At 41.1% G+C, this 20,546-nt stretch overlaps 1 protein-coding gene across 3 annotated transcripts in view; it reads left to right on the top strand.

Moving 5' to 3' along the window:
- The first annotated feature begins 1,762 nt into the window (after window positions 1-1,762).
- pns (DENN domain containing pinstripe) overlaps window positions 1,763-20,546 on the top strand; it is a 168,431-nt gene continuing 149,647 nt past the window's right edge. For all 3 annotated transcript variants that reach the window (XM_053786015.2, XM_053786013.2, XM_053786014.2), the window contains exon 1: window positions 1,763-1,962. In XM_053786015.2, coding sequence (XP_053641990.1) covers window positions 1,863-1,962 — 100 coding nt within the window. In that variant the 5' untranslated portion in view covers window positions 1,763-1,862. The remainder of the gene's footprint in view (window positions 1,963-20,546) is intronic.

Genomic DNA, 20,546 nt, shown 5'->3' with positions numbered 1-20,546 from the left:
CAGTTTTATCATCCTACCCAAGAGTAAGGTGGTTACACTTGGAGCAAAAACATAATATACCAACGAGTTGGTAAATAGGACACATAGGCAACACTTGGGTATCTTGAGAGACGTTTCGCCCACCAGGAAGGAAGAACTGGTTAGAGAAATAGAGGTATCGAAATCCCATTGAATGAATCATACAAATTCCAGGAGAGAAAGAGGAAGCTAAAAGCAGTTAATGAAATTGAAAGGAATAAAAAATAGTTCTTCTCATACGCAAAGCCCAAGGAAAAAATTCAATATCCAGGTTCTTGCTGAGTCAAGATGGAACTTGCTCTGTCAACAACAAAGAAATGAGTGAAATTACTGAAGTTTAAATATGACTGCGTTCAGCGAGCCGTTAATCAGACTAAAAGCTCAAAATCTGAATAAGCGATGAAGCAGAACTTTTCCTACTCCAGGTATACCATGCTTTGATCCGTGAAAAAGAATTATTTCTCCTATACCATGTGCTGCCACTTTCTTTAACAGCCATCTCCCATCGTGGGAGGTATTCTTGCGCCAAAGAATTGGAGCTCTCCTTCCTGTCTTTGGATCGCCTCTGATTGCTTGCTATTCCCCTAGGTGCTGTATGACAGCTATAGATTTAGCGTCTCCCCGTAGAAAAAAATTAAGTTGAGAGTGCAAGTTTCCTTACATCTGCACTCCACGACACTTCAGAGTGTAGGTTTCCTCAAGTCTGCACTCCACGACACCTCAGTGTAGGTTTCCTCAAGTCTGCACTGTCTAGTTGTACTCATTTACTTGTGCTAGTTAAAAAAAAAAAAAGGCCATTGCTAGGTTATAATGTCTATGGAATGCCGAGACACGATGACTATGTCTTCCTCATATAGCCAAGTCATGTACACTGCTAGGTGCTTTCCACCCAGCAGTACTTAGCAATAAATCTACTGTTGTGGGTGGCATTCAAGGGAAAGACCAAAGGATCCCAATGGGATAACCACACTGCGTGACTTTCTGGGTTAATCTGGGTAAATAATCAAAATAAATTGACCTTTTTGGTGGTCGTCGTGGTGGTGATACTGTTAGTGGTAAGTCCTTATTTAGATATCATATATAATTATATGTACTTCTGAATGTAGGCTATCCCGACGGAGTCAATGTAACTCATTTCCATTAGGTGTGCTTGTGGGTGGTGATGCTGGTGGAGGTGGTGTTCCACCAGGGGTTGGTCCTGTTGCTGATGCTGGTAGTGATCTTGCTGGTGGTAGTCAGTGTTTCCTGGTGGCGATCCTGCTGATAGTGCTGTTGTTGGTGATGGTTCTGCCATTGGTGGTGGTAGGTTTTCCCTACTTCAACATTTATGTTTCCCCTTCATATCCATTTTCTATGAGGAATCTTGACAATTGAAAGTTGGCAACTAATTATTTTATAAATATATTTTACTACAACTACAGCTGTTAAACTAATGCTTACATATTCAGTATGAAATAATATATTCGAGTACATATAATTTTCAAAGCTAGCATGTCTCCACAATTGACTGTTTCTAAAAAAATCAAGAATACCTACATAATGCAAATATGTATTATAGCCGACGTTATGGATTAATTAGAAAAAGAATTATGGTGAAGACTATCTAAGATACTCATTGGCTATGTAGTCTGATAGTACTAGGTGGTTGAGAAGGAGTGTATAGTGGGAGAAAATTAGAATGGAGATGGGATGGTGGGGAATGATGGTGTGAGAGCAGTGTACTGGGGTGTCAGTGGGAGTGGGTGTTAAGCTCAGTGTTCCTCCAGCAGTAGTGAAGGAAGGTGATGTGTGTGCTGTGCTCCCTCTTGTTACGATGTTGTGGATAGTGTCGCAATGACACCAAAATGATGTCATCTAACCAACGAGAGAGCCAGAGGCTCTTCGAATACTTCGCCATCATTGGATTAAGCCCCGATGGAGGCCTCGAACCCGACCGTTTGCAAGGTATGCCATTGATTTTATCCTGGGAAGCATTAGCTGAGAATCCAGGCAGGCGGACCTTTGTGTGTAGCCCTGTCCTCAGCTCTGTTATGTCCTCTCAGCTCAGCCGTGTCTCCTCAGCTCAGCCGTGTCTCCTCAGCTCAGCGCTCGGAGGCTGTGAGGACACCCGCCATGCAGTGATATTATTTTTTTTTACACTTATCTCAGGGTATTATCCCAGCCATGTTACGGGATATCCTGGTTGTAAATAATAAATATATGTACTATTGTCCATTGCTTGTCTCTCTATATACATCAAGGGGGAGACGGTGCTGGTAAGGGTTTTTGATCCAAGGAGTTAGAGCTTTCCTCCGATTCCTTGGAACAAACGAGAGTACTGCCCATTCCTCACACACTGACTCCTACGTGCATGCAATAACAATTATCAGTAATGTAATTCATGACAGTATTTCAAGGTAATAATTATCCTGAATTACCTTACATATGTATGTTAAATAACAAGGACTCCAGTGGAAATAAGTCGCATTGATTCAATTTACATCATGTATGTAAATTTACATCATGTATGTAAATTTACATGTATGTAAATTTACATCATGTATGAAAAACATAACTCTTGTGTGCCCTTTCGGTTATCTTTGATTAAATCTACATAATATAATTTTTGTGTTTGTGTACCCTCAATACCATTGTCAAAAAAAAAAAATGTACCTTGTGTAAGACCTAAGTAGATGTTACTTAACCAGTGTGCCCTTAAGATTAGTGTAAAAATTAAAATTTGTTTGTAAAACCTAAACCGAAATTAATTTAGTTTGTAATAGTCTGGTGATGTTAGCTGCCATTTCCCTCACCAGATGCAATGATATTTTATGATTACACTCCTATACAGTGGGATTTTTTTTTTTTGTATATGTGATTGAAACGTACAACTGATTCAGGATTCACTTTTCAATGTACTTTTTTCTCAATTCCACTTTCCAAACATTCTGTATCGGGGAACTATAAAAGCTGATTATATTTTATTTTGTATATAAGACAGTGTATTACTTAATATTTATGTTAGGCGGGTATACCAGTCCCTGGAATACCCGTAACAAAGCGTTAATTACTAGAATTTTAATGTTAATGGCATCTTATTGTATGTATTCTGTGAGGTTTATTTTTCAGAGTATATTAGCTGAGTGTACATCCGTTAAGAAAAGCATTGTATATGGGCTGTGTGTGTGTGTGTGTGTGTGTGTGTGTGTGTGTGTGTGTGTGTGTGTGTGTGTGTGTGTGTGTGTGTGTGTGTGTGTGTGTGTGTCTCCCCTCCCCATTCACTCTCCCCCACTCTTGTCTTCTTTCCCCTCCCTCTCTTCCACTTGATCCTCCACCCATCGCTCCTCATTCTCTCTCTCGCGGCTTCGTGAGCCCCATCATATATTCAATTGTCTCGATTATACCTATACCACTGTGAGGCTGTAGAAATACTTTGTCACCCCCCTGACTCGCATGTATTGTCAACTTTCATCTGTGTCCTTGTGTACTTACTTTCCGCCTCTTGAAAAGCGTGTCCCTCCCTACATCCGTGAATGAGAATTACCAACAAATCTCTGGCGGTCTTCAAGAGGGAACTGGGCAATTTTCTCAGATCAGTACCAGACATGTCGGGCCGTGGTTAGAACGTTCCAGCCAGCAGTAACAGTCTCGTTGATCAGTCTTTATGCTCCAGGAGGATTGGTCTGCAACCGGGCCGCGGGGGTGTTGACTCTCAGAAATTCCCTCCAGGTATCTTTTCACCGCGTCAATTCCTCTTGCGTATGTTGTACATCGTTATCATGTCTCCTTTCCTGTCCTCTTATTAATGTCATAGCCCATCCTCAGCTCTGTGTGTGTGTGTTGGTTACCATTTTGTCCTAGGCACATGACGATTAGACACTAGGCCTGGTGTGTGTGTGTGTGTGTGTGTGTGTGTGTGTGTGTGTGTGTGTGTGTGTGTGTGTGTGTGTACTCACCTAATTGTGGTTGCAGGGGTCGAGACTCAGCTCCTGTGTGTGTGTGTAGGTGTGTGTGTGTAGGTGTGTGTGTGTGTGTGTAGGTGTGTGTGTGCGTAGGTGTGTGTGTGTGTTTGTGTGCATATTTACCTACGTATGTACACACTCGCCTACTTAAGATTGCAAAGGGTGAGTCTCGGCTCCAGGCCCTGTATCTCAAATTGGTCATTACTAAGTTCACTTTCTCCTTGCTTCGTGTGCTCTATCATACCTATTCCTGCAGATGTGTATAGATCCTGCTTCTACCACTTCACATGTTATTCCACTTCCTGACTACTATGAGACTGAAGAAATACGCCATGACACACCACTCTGACTTCACACTGTGCCCACGTATACCTGTTTCCCGCCTTGAGTAATATGTCTCTGTCCATCAATTTCCCTTGAGTATTTTTAATGTCGTTATCATGTCTTCCCTGGTCAGTTTGCTTTCTGATGGCATTATGTTTAGCTGTTTCTTCTCATAGCACATAACCCTGTTTCTAGGAAAAAGCGTGCTGCGAGCCTCCGCACTTTTCCAGTTTCTTGTCAGGCTTGATCAGGTGTACTCACCTATTTGTACTCACCTAATTGTGGTTGCAGGGGTCGAGACTCAGCTCCTGTGTGTGTGTGCGTGTGCGTGTGCGTGTGCGTGCGTGCGTGCGTGCGTAGCCACAACGGGGTTGATTGATTTGTAAGATTCTCAGTATTATTTGTGCCTTGAACATAGGTAAGACCCCTGAGATACATGCATATGTTGGTGCTGCGATGAATATTCCCATGTGTGTCCAGTCACTGTATCTAGGGGTGAAGGAATGGGTGATTGGTCAAATCATCAATCCACCCTCGGTAAGCAGCTCGTGGATGAGTGAGTTTGGGCCAATCTTCAGTTGCTTATTAAAAAACAAACAGGTATGGTGTCAATTCGAATTGTCTTTAGAAGAAGCACTGCAAGTAGGCCTACTGGCCCATGCTAGGGAGGTCCAACTATTCATGTACACTTAGAGAGTGTTCGCCTCAAGGGAGGGTCCTTGACGCTGGTGAGGGGCTCTTGATCTAGGGAATTGGATCCGTACTCCGGTTCCCTGAATTGAGCCTGAATACCTTCCACCCCCCCCCCCCCCCGCACATGCGCTGTATAATCCTACAGCTTAAGATTACTTCTAACCAGGACTAGTCTTTCTTTTTTTTTTTTTTTTGCGTTCAGTTTGCTTGAGATCTACATTGTTGAGTTTATAGGTACCACATTTATTTTATTTTCCCAGTAATAGAACCTTACATTTATCTACATTAAACTGCATCTGTCATTTCTCAGACCACAGCATCAACCTATTTGGGTCATGCTGTAGTTTTCGTTTGTTTTCATCATAATTTATTTGACCGTGTATTTTAGTTGTCATCCCCAAACTTCCATACATCGCTATTCATATCCTTATCCAAGTCGTTTATATATACTATGAACAATAAAGGGCCCAACACTAACCTCTGTGGAACACCACTGGTAACGGCGTCCTCCCCTCCTCCCTTCCCACTGATTTCTCCTCATTTATGCAAACTCTCTGTTGTCCATCTGCCAACCATGCCGCGATCCAGGAGATAATTTCTCCACTTATTCCGTGAGCTGCCACTTTCTTCGACAATCTCCTGTGTGATACTTTCAAAGGCCTTACAGAAATCTATATACACGATAGCGTAATTTTTTTTTTTTTATATTGATCAGTGGCTTCAAATACCTCATACTTTTTGATGAGTTCTGAGAGTTTTTCTACTCCCGGAGCCCGGCTATGGGCCAGGCTTCTCAGCAAAAAAGTTAATAAATTTGTAAGGCAAGAACGCCCCTTCGTAAAACCGTGCTGCGATTCGTTGGTTAAATAATATTTTTCAAATTGGCTTCGAAATCTGTCCGCAATTATCGATTCCACCAGCTTTCCTACAATTGAACTTAAGGTCATTGGTCAAAAGTTTGAGACTAACGACCCGTTTCCCGATTTGTTAGGCTCTCTTAAGGAAGGACACCTCCTATTCGAGTCTTTGATCATATAATCATGTGTAGACAGTACCATTACGAGGTCACTTCTTGCCTGGTGGGTCTTTGTATAAATTTTTCGTTCATTAGTGGACTGTGGTGATTCATTTCTTCACAGCTGATGGATTTGGGTTCAAGACATGACAGGTCGAAACTAGGACTAGTCTCTTATACTTGATGCCCTTGTTCATCTAGCAGTGAATAAGTACTTGGGTGTTAGTCGACTGCTGTGGGTGGAATCCTGAGGAAAAGGGGCGTTGAAACGAGCTGAGGTATAACTTCTCATAGCTTGTAAGTGCAAGTGTAAAAAAAAAGTACTTCATCACTAACAGAACATGAGAATGGAAGAGCACTCCAGGTCTACTGGCCCATGTTAGGCAGGTTGTTCAGATGCAACTATTTTCACTTGTGTATTTGTATAACACTTTTTTTTTTTTGCTAACCGAGACTAATAGAATGTGTTAATTTAAACATTGTTTATCAGTGTGTTGTTGTAAACACTATTGTGTCTAGGTGTATCTTATGGGTGATATTTGTAAGGCAATTTTTTTAAATTATTAACATGTTTTCATATATCATTAATTCTAAAATAAAGTATAACCCTTGGTATCCGTTGGAATATTAGGCTAATTTAAAATTTAAGGGGTATCTTCAAAGACGAGATATTGGAATGAAAGAAATAATGGAAAACCGATGACTATTTGAATATGGCCAGAGCAGCGTGTGTTTCTGTTAGATAGCTTTCTTTGCAGTGTGTATATAGTTTCGGCTGTTTTTCCTCTACTCGTAGTTTTTCCCTTTCCTAGAGTCACTTTTCTTTATCAGTAGTGAGTTGTCCTTTGTGATGAGTTGAACTATATCGTTAGAGTTGTCATGTGTCCTTTGAAGACACGCTTAGTGAATTCTTAGTGCTAGTGCAATTAAAGTGTTAAGGTCTTTCCTGAGTATGGAAGAGGTCAGATGTAAGTACAAGTGGAGGAAACTAGGAATGAGGTACTACTTAGAAGAACAAGACGATTCATTCCCTAATCAAGGGAACGGATATCACCTCTCATGAATAAAAGCTGGTCTGTAAGAAATTAATTAAGCTGAAAATGAAGAAGGTTGAAGAAACTTGTCGAGACTACCAAATCTTTCAGTTATTGGACAGATGTTTCAGCCATCGAGACCGACACAGCTAGTGAAGGTAAGAATATTCTTGTAGTAGGGGATTTATAAATTTAAACTGGGAGTCGCCTACACTTAGATTATTCTTACTTTAGATAGCAGTTCTTCTTTTATCCTCAATGACAGAACCTCATTCGTCCGGCAACACGGCGAAATAATGAGTCACAGCAAGTGCTTTTTTAATCTTCATCTTTAATATTTTCTTGTCCACCAGTTTCTGTTCATTGTGGCTGGTAGCTCTCGTATCCCCTTACTTGTTCAGGGGATGAATGTTGTAGTTCTCTCTAAAAGTCGTAGCTCCTTTCTGCTGTCGCTTCCTTCAACTCTACATTCACTGAATGTACAGCTGCTAATAACGAAGGCGTCCTTTACACTTTAATACAACTGAGACTCCACTAAGAACATCTTCAAAAGACACATCAACTCACTACCTATGCTCTTATTTATGATCCTCATGTTGTTCACAACTAGCAAACTCTTGATGAGAATTTGAACATTTCGACCCGCTCTGCACCATTAAAGTTTATATTGAAGCTTTCTTTTGGTATTAGTTTTGCTACATGCTGGTAATTGGGGCGAGTTCTGTGTAGCTCTCTCGATGAGCCACAGTGAACAACAGCATCCGGCTTTTCTCAAGCTTTGAACATTAAACACTATAATTAAAATAATTGACAGCGAGAGTGATTATACTCGGTGTAGGTATTACTTAGTAAAACAAATGCGGTATTAGGATATTTATGTCTTACACGTGTCGATGTTAATGACCATATACAGCCTTTTTATTTGATCGAAACTCTTTAATTATAGTATATACGAAATTAAACACTGCAAATTGTGTTTAAGAAGACGACTTATTCAGATTAGTAACCACTGAGTGTTAATAATCTAGGATAGCTTAAAAAATGTTAAGTACTATGGCTTATTTCCATTGGGGTACATTTTAGGTCCCATTACAGGATGTGATCCACAACAGTCGACTAACTCTTTTGTATGTTTATTACTAGGTAACGATCCTATACGTCCCTCCTTGTCCAGGGTTCCGCCCGGTTATTTACTGTTGTGAGCAGAATTCGCTCCCAATACGCTAAAAAGATTGTTGTACATAAATAATCAGTATAGTATAAGGTAATTTAAAAGGCATAGATGACCTAATTGTTGCTACACTACACAATTTTGTGCTGAAGAGCGCGTGGAATATTTTTTTTTTTTTGACAAAATTGAATAAATCAGCAATGTGCTGGTACCATATTCTCTATAATAATTACACAATGGGAACAAAAGCCAGAGCTCCATCATGCAGGATGGGGCTCATACAAAGGTGCTGAAATACGTCAGCCTGAGCTGGGAGACTTCAGTAAGGCAATGAGGATATCGTCAAGCATTTCAGCAAGGGTTAATCAGCTATGACAGCTTCGAAGGTTTCCTTCCAGTATAGCTGGAGTTACTGTCAAGTGGAAGTTGCCATCTCTCAGGATAGCCTATCCGATACATAGGAAAAGTGGATTTTTTTTATGAAGCAATTTCTTATCTCGGTGGGGGCAAGCGAAATTATAAATTATGCACAGGAGGAAGAGGAAAGAAAAAGTGCTGGAGGAAGAAAAAATGTGGATGTCATAAGATACCCAACCACAAGCATATATACTCACACATTACAATTACATTTACGCATACAGTAGTAGATAATTCAGAATCATTAAAATCCTAATAACATATAGGAGCGTTAATTTTTATTTTTTTATATCATTATATATAAAAAGGATACATCACATCAACAGTAGTCTACCGCTATTCTCTGTGATACACACAGTTACACAGAGAAGCGGACCATTGCTGATGTGTTAGTTCCGGGGATCATTGCCCCCCACCCGCCCCGCTCCACACCCGCGAGATTAACCAATTATAGTACAATTACATAAAAACGTTTGTATTTAAGAATTTTCTTCACAGTATTGGGAGGAAGAGGTTAAATTTCACATCAGTAATTCATTATAAACAGGTTTGATACTGGACAGATTCGTTTTTATATATAGTATATAGTTATATAGTATATGTAGTATTTAGTTTATAAAATGGATGATGGGGTAAATGGTAAGCCAAAAACCGTTGAGCGGCACCTCAGCTGAGGACCAATTAAAGTAATCGATAATTACTGATTAATTTGCAAGTTGCCAATAACGGAGACTCAAAAGGGATTTCCTTATACAGATTTGCAGTCAGCTCTCCTATAATGCTCCTTCATTTAGTGCAGTTTTCCATAAATTCGACTGAAAAAATGCATTTGAAAATTGAATAGCTCTTCCTTAAATCAGATCTGATTGATTCCGAATCCCCAGACGCTTCCCCATCACTATAAAGTTTATTATAATACAATACCATGTTATTTATCTGGGTTAAAGTCTTTGATACGGAAATATTGGAGTTACCACTCACCAAGGATGCGATCCATATGTTACACCCATATTTATAATGTTAATATATATGTTTGTAAGCACCCAGGACCCTGGTACCCATTTATTGCTTAGCGAACAGGGGCATTTACAACTTGGTGAACAGGGATATCCAGTGCATAAATACCTGCCCATACATCTATCTCCTCATGCCCTGGTCTCTTCTGTGATAGCCGAGCACTCATCTCTGAGCTGCGGGTGTGGAACTGGTAACCAATGATTGTTTATAAAGGGTTTGTGCCAGGTCAGACTACCGGTATGGGACTGGTAGGCAGTGTCTGCTTATAATGGGTATGTGCCAACTTACATCTGAAAGTAAAATTGTGCGCCTGGGAGGAGAGGGGGAGGTAAGGCACAACTTTTCCTGTTGCCTGATAGCTAACGTTTAACGTAGGTTTCTAACGTTAGTTGCTGTGAAAGTATAATTTATTGTATTTTCTCACTGTAAGTAAGCTATTTAAAACGATGACAAAACAAGTCGTAAATTCAGCAGTAAGTTTCAAATTTATTAAGTGAAACTCGTGACTAGTTCACAGCATCTCTAAGCTTCAGTACATAAACACTCGACACATTTTCTTCCTGGTTGAGCATCAGAGTTGCCTCGTGTTTGTAGTGTAAAAAATCTATTTCGGTATCAGCTTTAAACCCGTCTTTTAAATATTTTCGTGCAGATTTTATGTTTTATTAGTTTATTATCCTGAGCAAGTAAAATAAACTAGAGGGTGTATTGAATAACAGTAGTGTAAAGCTTCCTGACTTGGTGTCCAGGCATCGCCAATTACATTATTCGACGTCAGGGTAGCTGTTGCGTGAAGGTGCTATTGGTATGGCAGTACCCACACTTTTAATTTAAGATAAGATGTAACTATTAGTTTTGACATGTAGCTGTTATTTTATAAAAGACAATTCTTAGTGTCAGTAATTTCTGCTGCAGAGATGGCAACACAGTGGAGTGTCCTTGACTAGCTTGTTCTCGACTCACTACGACTTGTACGCTGTCATACGTCACTTGGTCCTCTTAGTAGAGCTTATTGCCATCAACCAGCGCTTTCCTGGTTTGGCATTGGGGTTACGAATACTTGCAGTAAATTCCCAAGGACTTTGTGCAGTTTGAAATGTACGTTAGACAAATGCTTGAGTGGGTATGCTTAGGTGTGAATAGGTTTTTCGTTTCTTCCTCTCTAACCTGCCAACCAAGATTAATCATTTCCAGCGCCCAGAAATTCACAAAGGGCCGGCCGTTCGTGTGAAACTGGCTGCCGTAATATGAGTATGCCAATAGGCTTACTGTAGTGTATTTCTATTATGTTCTTGGGGAAAAATGTAACGGTAGGGAGTAGGAACTTGTGGACTGGTGCTTGCCAGACGCAGCTTGGATTTTTTTTTTATATTTTCAAGTTCGAAATTTCTTGATTTAATGAAACGTAACTGTCTGTAGACAATAGGAGGGGAGAATTGCCAAAGGATAAACAGAATGACGACCTTAAGTTTGAGGTTTCTAGTGCAAGAGTTTTGAAGTGGAAGAGAATGATAGCGGGTGGGAACTGTGTTATTTTTGTGCTCTGCACTGTTATATTTTTTCCACTACATTGCATAGTCTTGAAAGTTCTTGTATCAGTAACATGAAAGATTTTACTGTCCTGAGGAGCTTTAGTAAAGGTCATTCATTATTTTTAACGAAAACGATTTCCTCAGCTTCTTAATTCGGCATTCATTTCCTTTTTTTTGGGGGGGGGATAGAAGCTGTTTGGAAAGATGTCAATGACTAAGAGAGACGTTTCGCCCGCCAGGAGTTTTATCAATTTAATAAAGTCCCGAGAAAGGAGATTTATAAAGGTACTGTTATTTTTCTCAATTTCTGCCTTCTGGTGAGCTTGAATTATTGTCTGTTACTAGCGACGTGCTTCCTGCCAACAGTGTCGAGTTGTAGGTGGAACTTCCTTGTGAAATTTCGTTAGGCTGCTTTCTCTTGTAGGTGTAGGTTTTCTGGTTTATTTCCTCGTACTGTTGTATGTTTAGGCTGTTGGTTCTCACTGTTGTAGGTATAGGTTACGGGTTTAGTTGGGTGTTTCCTCACACTGTTGAAGGCTTAGGCTGCTGGTTGTCTGGGTGTTTCGAGTAAATATAATTTTGAGTATTTCAGCTGGCGTGGTGGGGTCCGGGGAAGTTCATCTCGGGGAGATTATTGAAAGGATCATGGGTGTGCGTGTACGATAATCATTAATGCCATGGAATACTGCTTTCTGTTTGTAGAATGGTCGCCGGGTCTTACGCTGTGGCTGCTGTTAGAACTCACGAAATCGTAATGGTTTGCAAACAAACCATACCACGGGTAGGGTTTGAACCCGCGGTCAGAGAGTCTCAAAACTCCAGACTTTCGCGTTAGCCACTGGGCCAGCTAGCTTAATAAAATTAATCCAACTAGGTATATTTCTATACCATAAGAAGGTTAGCATAGGCACCACTGTGACCACAAATACAAGTTTTTAGAGACGATTCTCCCGCTAACGCGACGATCTGGAGTTTTGAGACTCTAACCGCGGGTTCAAACCCCACCCGTGGTATGGTTTGATGTTTGGACTGTTTCTTGTGTAGCTTGTAGTATTTTTCCTGCGGCCTGGTTATTAAAATATTAAAGTGTTCCTGGGAGTAGCGGATTGCGATGGAAGGCTGTGACGTATTGTGAATATATGTTTATAGAAGTGCAGCAAACCTAGAGGAGGGTGTAGGAGAGTGTTTAGACAAGTGTCTGAGGCATGGTGTGGTGTCTCCCACAGGGAAAGGGGCGAGGCGTCACGAGACGCAATAGGCGTTGCTGGTGAAAGTTCGTACCTTGCGCCCTGCTGCTTCCAACCCTCTCTCACAGCATTGTACACAAACATAGCTAGGAACCACTCTTCTTCATAGCCTGCTACAAAAGTATATCTGTATTGCTTCAGGTGGACCTACAGTAATTGTCTTTCCTCATAACCTGCTGCGAAGCTATATTTATATTGCTTTGGGAGGTCTTACAGTCTTCCTAATAATAATAATCTCTATTTCTACAAAGTACATGATGCAACTGATACTAACCTAGTTGACATTATTGGCATACTTTATAGAAAGACCCTGGTTACCAGAGCATTTTGGGCAGGTTAATCTTGCCCCCCAGGATGTGACCCACAACAGCCGGCTAACATCCGGGTACATACAGAAGTAGCCCAACGTTTCACCCGTGTCTGGGATAGATTCTAGACCCTTTGTGTGAGCTAAGGACGCTACCGACCAAGCAAGAGACCCAACGTACTGTGTATCAGTAGACAGGCTAAGCCTATTAATATGTAATACTTAAATACAAACAAAAAGCGTGCTTTATGGAAGACTGGAAGTGTTAGGTTCAGATTGCCGGTGGTTTGTCCTCTCCCTCTCTCTCTAAAATAGATCCTTCCCTGTTTTCTATCTTCCCCTTCCCTATTTTCTGTCTGCCCCCTTCCTTTCGCTCTCATCTCTCAGTTTTCCCCTCTCCACTTTCTCTGTTCTCTCCATTTCCTCCTCTCCACAGAACAGTGGCAGTGTCAACAGACGATACTTACGTAGTACATATAATTCTTAATACAGTTATACCAAGGTTCCCTCGCCAAGCAATGACGTCACGTGCTTAATAATAATAATAATAATAATAATAATAATAATAATTTGACATGATACATGGTTGTATAAAAGAATTTAATAGTTAAGTGTACATGTTTTTATTTGATTTCCTGAAAGCATATTACTAAGCTTTCAGGGTTTGTGTTTAAATTGTAATTTTAGGTGTAAAACCTCCAATTTCCAACAGTGCCAGAGAGTTTTTGACTTATTTGCCCCGATGTTCATGTCTCCTTGTTAGGATTGGGATTTATTGTTCTTTGATATAGACCGTAAAGACTTGCCATAATCTTTTCTCCTTTCCTTTCCCCCTCCATATTCTCTCTCTCTCTCTCTCTCTCTCTCTCTCTCTCTCTCTCTCTCTCTCTCTCTCTCTCTCTCTCTCTCTCTCTCTCTCTCTCTCCCTTCCTTCCTTCCCCATAACTATATCGAGGGGAGTTAAATACAAGAGTAGTAGTAAAGGTTGTCTTTCCTCATGGTGATATTACCATTTTTGCTGATGTGGAAACCAGCGCAACGGGTTAGCCGTGCATGGCATCCAGTAGTGGCGGAGTTGGGGGGGGTTGTAGAGGAAGGGGGGAAGGAAGGGGTTTGATAAGAAATGGGGTTGTGGTGGTGCCGCTTCTCTGAGGAGGAGGGAGGAATCTGTTAAGTAAATATGTGAATGCAGTCGAGGATAACAGTATGTGCTCCAGTTGTTATGTAGCTCACAACCGAATACTGGGCAGGGCGAGATAGATGGGTAAGTCTCCTTGTGCACCTGTTATCCCTGGTCATCTAACAGTAAATGCTTGGATTGGAATACCTTGAATAGTTAGGTCTTCCCGGGTGGTGAAGGGTTCTTGAGTCAGTGAATCAAAGGTACTCTCCCCTTCCTGGGGTCAATCCTAATTACCTCCCATTCCCAGACGCTGTTTGAACCCCTATGGGCTTAGTGCTTCATGATTATATTCACAGATATAATTAACATTATAATCTGAAATAGTTTCTAAAAGATTTTCTTTTCACTTGATTTCACAAGAACTGTTACATTATTTTGAGTAATGTAATTTTATGCAACCATTGACCTACTAGAAGTTTAACTAACAAATCAAGTTTTTGTTTGTAATGGAAAGTAGGAATGTTGCAAGTCACTGTAATACAGGTTGAAGGGCATCTTCATTGCAAACCCAGCGAGTGGCATCACATTTAGCTCACGTGATGAGAATGTAGCAACGGGATAAGGGTCAGCAAATCATGGGTGCTGAGACACTTGTGAAACATTTTGGGAATCTTTATTGAGGAAACGTTTCGCCAGCCGGTAGCTTCTTCAGTCCAACACAGAGAAGAACGGTGGAAGATGAGCGTCTCACTCCTCAACTCGTCAGTTTTGTGAACTAATTACATTACACGTATGCGTTATTAGCAGGAAGTAAGAACATCACATTTTCCCGGGACATAACTGAATGACTCTACCTTTCTACCTGTCCTCAAGTTAGAGCTTTCAATTCCCTTCACTAATATGTCATCCTTCTTATAAGAAGGATGGCAGATTAGTGAGGAAAGGTTGTGGGTAGACAGGAAGAGAGGTAAGAAAGGTTGTGGGTAAACAGGAAGACTAGCAAGAAAGGTTGTGGATAGACAGGAAGAGAGGTAAGAAAGGTTGTGGGTAGACAGGAAGACAGGTAAGAAAGGTTGTGGGTAGACAGGAAGACTAGTAAGAAAGGTTGTGGGTAGGCAGGAAGAGAGGTAAGAAAGGTTGTGGGTAGACAGGAAGAGAGGTAAGAAAGGTTGTGGGTAGACAGGAAGACTAGTAAGAAAGGTTGTGGGTAGACAGGAAGAGAGGTAAGAAAGGTTGTGGGTAGACAGGAAGAGAGGTAAGAAAGGTTGTGGGTAGACAGGAAGAGAGGTAAGAAAGGTTGTGGGTAGACAGGAAGACTAGTAAGAAAGGTTGTGGGTAGATAGGGAGAGAGGTAAGAAAGGTTGTGGGTAGACAGGAAGACTAGCAAAAAAGGATGTGGGTAGACAGGAAGAGAGGTAAGAAAGGTTGTGGGTAGACAGGAAGACTAGTAAGAAAGGTTGTGGGTAGACAGGAAGAGAAGTAAGAAAGGTTGTGGGTAGACAGGGATATTAAGAAATGTTGTGGGTAGACAGGAATAGTAAGAAAGGTTGTGGGTAGACAGGAAGAGTAGTAAGAAAGGTTGTGGGTAGACAGGAAGAGTAGTAAGAAAGGTTGTGGGTAGACAGGAAGAGAGGTAAGAAAGGTTGTGGGTAGACAGGGATAGTAGTAAGAATGGTTGTGGGTAGACAGGAAGAGAGGTAAGAAAGGTTGTGGGTAGACAGGGATAGTAAGAAAGGTTGTGGGTAGACAGGGATAGTAAGAAAGGTTGTGGGTAGACAGGGATAGTAAGAAAGGTTGTGGGTAGACAGGGATAGTAAGAAAGGTTGTGGGTAGACAGGAAGAGTAGTAAGGAAGGTTGTGGGTAGACAGGAAGAGAGGTAAGAAAGGTTGTGGGTAGACAGGAATAGTAGTAAGAAAGGTTGTGGGTAGACAGGAAGAGAGGTAAGAAAGGTTGTGGGTAGACAGGAATAGTAGTAAGAAAGGTTGTGGGTAGACAGGAAGAGTAGTAAGAAAGGTTGTGGGTAGACAGGAAGAGTAGTAAGAAAGGTTGTGGGTAGACAGGAAGAGTAGTAAGAAAGGTTGTGGGTAGACAGGAAGAGTAGAAAGAATGGTTGTGGGTAGACAGGGATAGTAGTAAGAATGGTTGTGGGTAGACAGGAAGAGATGTAAGAAAGGTTGTGGGTAGACAGGAAGAGTAGTAAGAAAGGTTGTGGGTAGACAGGAAGAGTAGTAAGAAAGGTTGTGGGTAGACAGGAAGAGTAGTAAGAAAGGTTGTGAGTAGACAGGAAGAGTAGTAAGAAAGGTTGTGAGTAGACAGGGATAGTAGTAAGAAAGGTTGTGGGTAGACAGGAAAGAGTAGTAAGAAAGGTTGTGGGTAGACAGGAAGAGTAGTAAGAAAGGTTGTGAGTAGACAGGGATAGTAGTAAGAAATGTTAAGTGTGCTGACCACTTGGGGTGGGTTTTAAGAGAATGTTTTTTGTCATAAATGTTGATAAATAAGACACATGTGCAACACCTGGTTATCTTTATTGAGAAGTAAAGCCTAATGTGTAGGCGAAATTTTTCTCCATAGATACACAACTGTTATTCATTTGTCGTATTCATTACCTTTCATTGATTTCTGATCTAGCTATGGAAATTTTATGGTATTTGTTAGATTAGGATAGGTTAACCTATGTTTATATTGTAAATTTACGTATGATTAACAGGTAATAACGACAGGACGAGACATGTCGTAGGACCCTAGATCTAACGTTGGTATCTCCACGCACGTTGCTTAAGATGGAGGATGGGTTGGATTCAGACAAGGACGTGGTTAGTAGGTCGAGGTCGTTGACGTGGGTGCGGTGGTGGGGGATGGAGGTCCTGTGGTTGAGGAGGTGGGAGTGATCGAGGGGGGTGGAGGCGTGTGGTGGAAAGGTGGGGAAGGGGAGGGGTTATCATGTGGTGGAACGTATAGGTGGGGACTGTATAGCGGAACCATGACTGATCTCAACACTAGCCAGTAGTAGTAGTAGCAGCAACAACAAGAACAGGTGGCCACACTGCCACCATGACACTAGTCACACCAGTACTCATCTCTTCCTTGTTCTACCAGTGTATTGTGTCTGTTTCAGCTCCTTCATTAGTACTTTGGTGCTTCTCATACATCATCCACTTCAATCAGTACAAACGAACTTGTTTGGGCTTTAAATTGTAATTGGCCTAGGCCAATTATAATTTAATTCGACACTGCAAGGCTCCAGGCGGACATCAACCAAATCTTTCAGTGGGCTGCAGAAAACAATGTGAAGTTCAACGATGAGAAATTTCAATTACTCAGATATGGTAAACACGAGGAAATTAAATCTTCATCAGAGTACAAAACAAATTCTGGCCACAAAATAGAGCGAAACACCAACGTCAAAGACCTGGGAGTGATCATGTCGGAGGATCTCACCTTCAAGGACCATAACATTGTATCAAGCGTATCTGCTAGAAAAATGACAGGATGGATAATGAGAACCTTCAAAACTAGGGATGCCAAGCCCATGATGACACTCTTCAGGTCACTTGTTCTATCTAGGCTGGAATATTGCTGCACACTAACAGCACCTTTCAAGGCAGGTGAAATTGCTGACCTAGAAAATGTACAGAGAACCTTCACGGCGCGCATAACGGAGATAAAACACCTCAATTACTGGGAGCGCTTGAGGTTCCTGAACCTGTATTCCCTGGAACGCAGGAGGGAGAGATACATGATTATATACACCTGGAAAATCCTAGAGGGACTAGTACCGAACTTGCACACGAAAATCACTCACTACGAAAGCAAAAGACTTGGCAGACGATGCAACATCCCCCCAATGAAAAGCAGGGGTCACTAGCACGTTAAGAGACCATACAATAAGTGTCAGGGACCCGAGACTGTTCAACTGCCTCCCAGCTTACATAAGGGGGATTACCAACAGACCCCTGGCAGTCTTCAAGCTGGCACTGGACAAGCACCTAAAGTCGGTACCTGACCAGCCGGGCTGTGGCTCGTACGTTGGTTTGCGTGCAGCCAGCAGTAACAGCCTAGTTGATCAGGCTCTGATCCACCAGGAAGCCTGGTCACAGACCGGGCCGCGGGGGCGTTGACCCCCGGAACTCTCTCCAGGTAAACTCCAGGTACAGTGGATACAGCAAAAATTAAATGAAAAAGGTTATTCAATGTATAACTCATGAGGATTTAATTATTTGCAAATATTCATCCTAGTGAATGTTTATATCACATAACATCGTTAATGTAAACATTATACTGTAATTAGTATTGTGTCGCTGGATATGTTATGCCTTACTGGATTTAAATATAACGTACTGCCGCTAATAGTGAAGAAAAGATACGTTTACGAAATAAGCTTTTATTGTGACATTCAGCTGTGTAGAGCCTTTATCAAGTGGTGAGTTAATAAAGCTCTACACACAAAGCGTTGTCCCAGTTAAATTATTATTATTATTATTATTATAATCATGGGGGAGCGCTAAACCCGTAGGATTATACAGCGCATGTGGGGGGGGGGGATAGAAGGTATTCAGGCTCAATTCAGGGAACCGGAGCACAAATCCAATTCCCTAGATCAAGAGCCCCTCACCAGCGTCAAGGAACCTCCCTTGAGGGGTCCCAGTTAAAGCTTGTTTAAGGATTAGAGAGAAAAAAAACGTTAGCTGTTGGATTGACTGGTCAGTGGTAAAAACAAACTTGTAGGAATGCACTATTAACTCTGACTAGGTTAGAGGTCATCATGTCATGAGCCGACTGGTTTGGTGCGTGTACGCGCGCGCTCAAAACACACACACACACACACACACACACACACACACACACACACACACACACACACACACACACACACACACACACACACACACACACACACATACACACATAGGAGAGGGATTCCTGATCCAATGAATTGGGCCTCTCCTCCCGTTCCTTGGATTGAATCCGATTGCTTCCCATTCCCCGGACGTTACTTGACCTTGTAACACTCCCTCCCCTGACTCCATGATCTGCTGGAAGCTACTAAGGTGGATGCTCATATCTTGGTAATACAAATAATTTAATATCGTTTTGACATGTAAGTCTGAAACGGAGCCATGTTGAAAGCTTTGCACTATGGTAAGCTTGCTGGTATTTTCTTTGTGTATTGTGAACACGTACGATGACAGGTAAATCTTGAACACTTCTGGTTACATTCAGTTTACACGTATTTATAATTTTATGTTTTTGTACCTGTTTTAAGTCTGTTGTAATTCATTTCCAATTTAAGAGGCCTGGTCTGAAACTGGACTTTGGGTAGCGATAACCACTGGAACCATCAGGAAGTAGGCATAAAAGTTACACTAACCAAAGATACTGTAATGACCCCGCCTCTCCCTCCCATAAACACTTGTACGATGGTTGTCCATCAAGGGACGCTGCCTCAGCAGTAATGACTTGTCACATGTGTCTCACGCAAGACGGTGACTGTAGTGCAGTCATTGTCACTCTCATACACCTGACCTTGTTACATACCTAACTTTACTGCTGTCACTCATACACCTGACCTTGTGACATAATTTCTGTTACACACTGACCTTGTGACATAACTTCATGTGTTATTGGTATTCTCACACACCTCTTATGTTAAATAATTGTTCCATGGATCATCGCCTCCATTGCCTTATCTCAAACCAGGCTTCAAAAATTAGAAAGGAAATATTACGGGAATAAAAGTTAGGAATAAAGACACAGGAAAGTAAATAAGTGTTTACCGACAAAGCAAACTGTACTGTAAATCTTACCAGTTTGTAAGACGTTAAACGTACCACTGACTCACACTTATAAATTATAAAAGTGAATATGTTGTATATACCAGCCTAGCTGTACTACCCCTGTCTGCATAACCTTCAAGGCATGCCTCCCCAACACAGTATAATTTAATCTTTGCGTTAAGTAGAGACGCATGTATTTTGTTTTTGAGACATCTTCACCCTGCAGCAATTTGACGTATAATATCCCCATTTTTAGACGATATGAACACAGGGTTATATTGAAATTACTTGTGGGCATAACACGATTACTCTGTTTCTTGGGGAACGGGCTTCTGCTGTGGGCACATTATTGCTTTTTCTCCCTGGGAAACGGGGCATTGGTTCCTGAGTTCTTGTTGACACATTATTACTCTGTTTTCTGGAAAACAGAGCGCTAGTTAAAGGATTCTTGATTCATATAGGGCTTTCATTTGATTCGTCTTAACAAGGTTAACGTTAAAATTTGATGCATTAAGGGTGGACGCTGGACATGGTAGAAACATCGGGCTTAAATGGAAGTCAACCTACGATGGAAGATGGCAAGAACAGTCATAATTGAAATGGAAAAAATGCAAACTAATTTTTCAGCCACCTCGTGTTCGGTTAAACTGTTAATCTGTTCGTTGAACAGATTAACGGTTTAACCTATATAGTTTTTTCTTGAATACGGCATCAAACTCTGTTTACATTTCTGACAGATGTTAGGTAAATGACAAGGATAGAGCAACTGGTGAATACTGCAGTCTTTGATAAAAAAAAGAACATTTAATTGTCCATTTACTGAGGAAAGTTGAGCAAGTATCTTAAAAAATTGAATGAGATACAAATTGTATATATATATATATATATATATATATATATATATATATATATATATATATATATATATATAT

This window comes from Cherax quadricarinatus, chromosome 50 (genome assembly GCF_038502225.1).
Source record: "Cherax quadricarinatus isolate ZL_2023a chromosome 50, ASM3850222v1, whole genome shotgun sequence".
In the NCBI taxonomy this organism is placed as follows: Eukaryota; Metazoa; Arthropoda; class Malacostraca; order Decapoda; family Parastacidae; genus Cherax; species Cherax quadricarinatus.
Note: the sequence above shows the minus strand (reverse complement) of the source record. Positions and strands in the feature narration are given on the sequence as shown.